A 6,000-nucleotide genomic window follows, 5' to 3' on the forward strand; every position below is an offset into this window, starting at 1 on the left:
CGGATCACATCATGGGAGGAACACAAGAGTGGATGTGGCTGGGGGGACTGGGGTCCAGAAAACCCTCCTCCCGCAAGTCAGCTTCCTCAGCTGTCAGGAATGTCAAGTACCACCTGCAAGCTGACCACAGCGGCATTCACATGGCTGGCTTCCCTGTCCTCCACTCCTCAAGGCTCAGAAAGAAAGAATCCCTTCTACTTCCCCTGGCCTGGGAAAAGGAAGAATGGGATGGAGGAAATAAGCCAAAGGAAGTAGTAAGGGTGGGGAAGGAAGTTGCCAGTGTCTATCCAGTTGTGACTCAAAGATCAGTCAGATCTATGGAAGAATATTTACAGCAAGACTTGGGCTAGTGCCCAACTCTCTTCTGGGATCTAAAGTCTTTACTTGGCGTCACTATGGCTAAAAATGAGTTCTGTATTAGCAGATGCATGCTAAAACCCCTGCTAATGCTTCTCGATGAAGTGATATCCAATAATAGGATTGAGCCAAAGTCTAATAGGAGGTCAGGTGAGTTAAACATATGCACAAATTGTCCCCCAACATGATTTAAGCTGGCCATGTATTTACTTTCAAAATCTCTACTATTAAAAAAAGAAAAAAAAAATATCTACTACTGACCAGTTTCCAAAATAGCTGTACCCCATCTGGTAGAACTTGGGTTGCAGTAACTACATCCCTGGAACTTCTTCCCTGTTATATTTTTATATTTGCTTTGTGGTTGGTCAAAGTTCTTCCCACAATTCCCCTTATATGCCCTTTCCTCTTCTACTCCCCCTCTCTAAATGTATTTACATACACACCTTCACCCCAGAAGTCACTGTAATTAATACTAGCTCTTCAGGGGAAAGAAAAAGGAAAACAATTTCAGGCTTACCTTTAAATTCCTGATTTTTGCCACTTTGCCATTAACTTCCACAATAATTTTTCCCCCTTCTTTGATCTCCCTAGAAGCAAGACACAAACCCAGATGAGAGGAAATGTTGTTTTTTAAAATTAATCAGAAAAAGAGCAGCTGAGACCAGCACTATTGGGACAAAATGTTTCCCTACTGCTGTCTCCACAACCGGTGTGTCTGAAGCAGTCCCCGAGCTGGCATGCTTCTCTGGATTGTTAGAATTCGGCTTGGGAACAGTGAAGAGTCACTGTTATTGGGTACCCTCTATGTGCTAAGCATTGTATTAAGTACAGTATACACTATACTTCATTCTATGCTATCCTCTTAACACACCCTCCTGACATAGTTTCCTAACAGATCTTTTTTTTTTTTTTTTATAAATGGAAAACTAAGGCTGAGAAAAATTATGTAACTTGTCCAAGGTCACACGGCTAGCAGTGGCAGAGCCAGAATTTAAACCGAGATCTGTCTAACCACAAAGCCATATGCCTCAGAAATCAGGCTTGGGAAACCCTGAGAGTATCCTCAGCTCAGCACACAGCATGGCATCATTTCTCATTTTCTCTCATATTTTGAGCACAGAAAATAATGAAAAAGGTTTCAGAGTCCTTTCTGTTGAGACCTGAGAACATATTTCCTAAATCCTTTACTTATATTATCTTCTTAAGTCAGAATAACAGCCAAGATCCTTAAGGATCTTCCTAAACTGTAGTTATGTAGTAACACTTGTAACAACTAACCAACCTCTAAATTCACTTTAAGGGGTTAATCCAAGTGATTCATATACCTGAAGCCCAAAATGAATGGAATACACTCCATTCTAGATATGAAATCTTTTTTCACAACATAAAGAGCTTTAGCTAAGATGCTTAAGGCCAGGGACTTCCTGGTGGTCCAGAGGTTAGGCATCTGCCTTCCAATGCAAGGAGATGTGGGTTCAATCCCTGGTCTGGGAAGATTCCACATGCTGTGGGGAAACTACTGAGTCCATGTGCCTCGCTTAAGACCTGACACAGTCAAATAAATAAATAAATATTTTAAAATAAAGTGCTCAAGGCCAGAATATTAACAGATGGGAGTTAACTCACTGGCACTTTCTACTACAGTGAAAACTATCAATTAAATTATTCCTGGCCTGGGACCTGAAAGTTGAGAAAATATGTTCAGTGTCCTTTTTATCCTCCCTCCGGGTTCCCAGGATGTGGCCTTGAGGACTTGGGGAGAGGGGATGGCAAGGGATACACAGTGAGACAGGGGTCTTTAGATTTAAGATTGTTTTTGTAAACTAGTCAGTGTATTTGGAATAAAGTCCTGGAAAAAAAATTTCCTTCTAGGTGGATGGCATTCCTGTTACTTAAATTTCCTCAAGGCTCTGATGCTCTTTCTTTCACATTTCATACTAGACAGAACTTAAGGCAGTAGGGATATACTTCGTCCCCCAGGATTATAAAACTGCATCCCCTGCCCCTAGCTCTCCTAAAGGAAATCTTTCAGTTTTGGTATTAAGACCATTTTTTTCCCCTTTTGCATTTAAAAGTAGGTTTTACTCTCCCTTTACCCACTATAAAATACACAGGCTATAGTAAAATTGAGCAACAAAGAAAGTAAGGGGGAAAACTTTTGCAAATCTATTTAATCTAATTTTTTTAAGTGAGCCCTTTCTTAAGGATTCACCTAGGACTCTAGCATAAAGCAGCCAAAATAAAAAAGGGTCTTGAACTTGACCTCTTGACAAAAGGATATGACACTATAGTTGGTGAGATGCCACCCCTTCCCTGCCTGGCCCATTGCCATTGGTAACCTAGTGGTTCCAAAATATTCTAAAACAAAATGAAGACAAAGTTGAGCAAGAGAAAGAAAGAACACCAACCTCAACAGGGCAGTTGACTGCACAGAGTTCAAAGAAGTCTGCTGTGGCTACCACCATTTAGCCTCTGGGGCCTGAATTCTACTAATAGGCATTCATTCCTTAGGGTTAAAGGTTTTGTACAGGAATAAATCCTCAGTTACAAGTTGACTCCTAGGACAGTTTCTCAAAGTGTGGTCCACAGGCTTCACTCATCAGAATTATAGGAGGTGGTGGAGCTAGTTAATTTGAATTCCTCTTAACAAGTTGTATTATAACAAGCTCCCCAGGTTAACTGTATGTATCCTATAATTTGAAAATCACTGTCTTAGAAAATAGCCAAGCCATTTCCACTTGTTATCTACTCATTTATAAAATTTACAAAGACAGCTAAGAACAAGGAGGAATAAAAATAGCTGTTAAAAATTATATAGCTAGCATTTTATCAGACACTTAAAAGCAGCCAGGCTCTAAGTATTTTTAATGTATCCTTTCATTTAATCTTCACAAAAAACCATTGAAGTAGTTATACTATTTCACAGATTTTTTTTTTGTTTCACAGATTTAAAAAGAAGAGCACATAAAGGGAATATAGTTCATGATAATTACCTTTTTGCAAGGGCAGTGGAAAGTGTTCCAGAGCCTACAGTATTGGCCAATATGTTCTGTCAATGATGAATGATTTGGGACAAACAAGCGGCAGCATCTTACAATAAGACACAGATTTTCTGATTATGGGAAACAACTGTGTGGTAAAAAGGAGCACACTAAAACCATTTTCCATATTATTGTTTTATTGATGGTCTGTACTAGTCCTACTAAGCAAACAGGCATTTGAGAAAGAAGTGCAATTTTTCTGTAATCTCAGGAAGGAGCAGCTTAGTCTGGTGAATGGAATCTTGGCTCTATCTACTTTTAGATCTTTAACAAGATCATTTTCTCATCTGGAAAAATAAAAAATGGAAGCTTGAGCTCCAAGATTTATTTCCAAGTAACACATAAGATCCAATGACTTTGTTAACTGAATCTGTGCTGATCACTTTTTTGAAGGCTGAGACAAATCACATAATCAGTAAATAGCCTATATTGAGATGAGCCTCAGTGAAGGTGGTGGAAGTTAACAAACCCTGGAATACAGTGTGGTGAGAAGAGGGGAATAGTTTGGACTTCTTAGCTGGGGTCATGCTGGGTTTATTCATCCCGGCTCCTGAATCTTCAGCAGGTTATAATCCTCTCATATCTGGGTAACTGCAGTCTTGCTCTTCTACCCCTTGCTGCTCAAGGCTCTTAACCTGAGCTAAAAGTTAATAAGCTTTTCAGACTTCCCTGGTGGTTAGTGGTTGAGAACCTGCCTGCCAATGCAGGCGATGCAGGTTCGATTCCTGGTTCGGGAAGATTCAACAAGCCTGTGCACCACAACTACTGCACCTGCGCTCTAGAGCCCATGCTCCAAAACATAACAAACCACCTCAATGAGAAACCAGCTGGCCACAACTAGAGAAAGCCCACTCACATTAGTGAAGACCCAGGACAGCCAAAATAATAATAAAGAAAATTTAAAAGTTAATAAGCTTTTGTGCCCTTCTTTTCCCTTCACTTTTGTTTGACATGTTATTCTCTACTGTGGCTGCCAAACTCTTGTCAACTCTTCATTGTAGCATGTGGGATCTAGTTCCAGACCAGGGATCGAAATCAAACCCCTTTGTATTAGGAATGCAGGGTCTTAGCCAATGGACCACCAGTGAAGTTTCCATTGTACCACTTCTGTCTTTTCCTACTCTTTTGTCCCCTTCCCTTATCACACCGCTCTCATTATTCTGTCAGCTGTATGACTTTTCAAGCCAATCACCTCCAGTCAGGACAAACATAGACCCTGCTGTGCTGTGGTGCTGTGCTTAGTCGCTCAGTGAACTCTGTCCAACTCTTTGTGTCCCCATGGACCACAGCCCACCAGTTTCCTCTGTCCACGGGATTCTCAAGGCAAGAATACTGGAGTCAGTTGCCATGCCCTCCTCAAGAGGATCTTCCCAACCCAAGGATCGAACCCCAGTCTCCCACATTGCAGGCAGATTCTTTACCATATGAGCCACCAAGGAAGCCCTGCTCCTGCTAGAACCGAATTTTGTTCTGAGAGACAATGTCTTTTTCTGACTGCTCTGTCCAATTTTCAAGCCATCTTGTGTCCTGGAAGTTTTTTAAACCTCCCAAATAGTTCCAATATGTGCCTTCAGGTCCCAAACCACATGCTGCCAGGTTTATCTCCTACCACTCACCTCCCTCCACACAGCCTCTCCTCAAAAGCCCTAAACTTTTCTGCTTCCTAAGAGCCTAAGTCCTTCGCTCTGTGTTCTCACAGAATGCTCTCTACATCTTCTCCTCCACCTGTCAGCAAACTAACAACTCTTTCAAAAGCGTTTGGGTTCAAACACCAAGCCTTCTGTGAAGTCTTCCCTGACTTTCCAAACATGTGAGTGGAAAAATCAGTAAGAAGGTAAAGAAATTGTGGACCCTGGATACCTCAACAGCTGAGGAGTGTAGGATCAGATTCCCACATGAAAACATGGGAACTGGCTACGCTGAGGGAAGGGCTTAGAATGACTTCCCCCTACTTCACACTTCTGAAGTCGCCCACAGAACGAAACCACGATCTCTCTGAGCTTCAATTTCCCTCTTATGCCTTACAACCTGCTTTCCTCCACTTCTTCACAGAGAAACCCATGTGCACGCAGAAACTCACGATTCTCCGTCAGTCCTACAGGTACTCCAGAGCCATCAATAAGAGACAGTAGACCGCCGACCCCTCTCCCCACATAGAGATACTTCCCAGCCCTTCTCAGCGTATCCAGAAAGGCTCAACCTGTGCATCAAAACTTGAGCCGCGCGCGGTCCCCCAAAATTCCTGCCGTGACACAGGGACCCCGGGCACACGGACAGGACAGACCACCCCGAGGCTTTCCACTAAGTGCTCCCCGCCAGGGCACTAATCTAAAACCCAACCCAAGCCAGGCCTTGTCCCGGCCAGGCCTTTACGGTTTCCGGATGCTGGCCCCTTGGGCCACTTTGTGTCTGATTTCTCCGCGCCGGACTCACTGAAGGGAGAGGCGGGGACCTCGCCTTCCTTTCAGCTCACTTGACGCCTCAGGCGCCCCCTCCCGCCCAGACTCACCTCTTGCTGAGGGGCCGGACCCTCACCGCCACCCGCACGTGGGCCATCCGTCGGCCACGGCTCAAACCCCGCAGGTCTGCCCAGCTGCAGCAT

The 6,000-nt window shown here is 43.3% G+C and overlaps 1 protein-coding gene across 1 annotated transcript in view; it reads right to left on the reverse strand.

The window, feature by feature from the left end:
* The window catches only part of STARD9 (StAR related lipid transfer domain containing 9), a 116,862-nt gene extending 110,862 nt beyond the window's left edge, over positions 1–6,000 (reverse strand). The window contains exons 1-2 of the mRNA XM_061157457.1: positions 5,908–6,000; positions 875–944 (exon numbers count right to left, since the gene is read on the reverse strand). Of these exons, the coding sequence (XP_061013440.1) occupies positions 875–944; positions 5,908–5,954 (117 nt within the window). The 5' untranslated portion in view covers positions 5,955–6,000. The remainder of the gene's footprint in view (positions 1–874; positions 945–5,907) is intronic.

Source organism: Dama dama, chromosome 12, assembly GCF_033118175.1.
Source record: "Dama dama isolate Ldn47 chromosome 12, ASM3311817v1, whole genome shotgun sequence".
Lineage (NCBI taxonomy): Eukaryota > Metazoa > Chordata > Mammalia > Artiodactyla > Cervidae > Dama > Dama dama.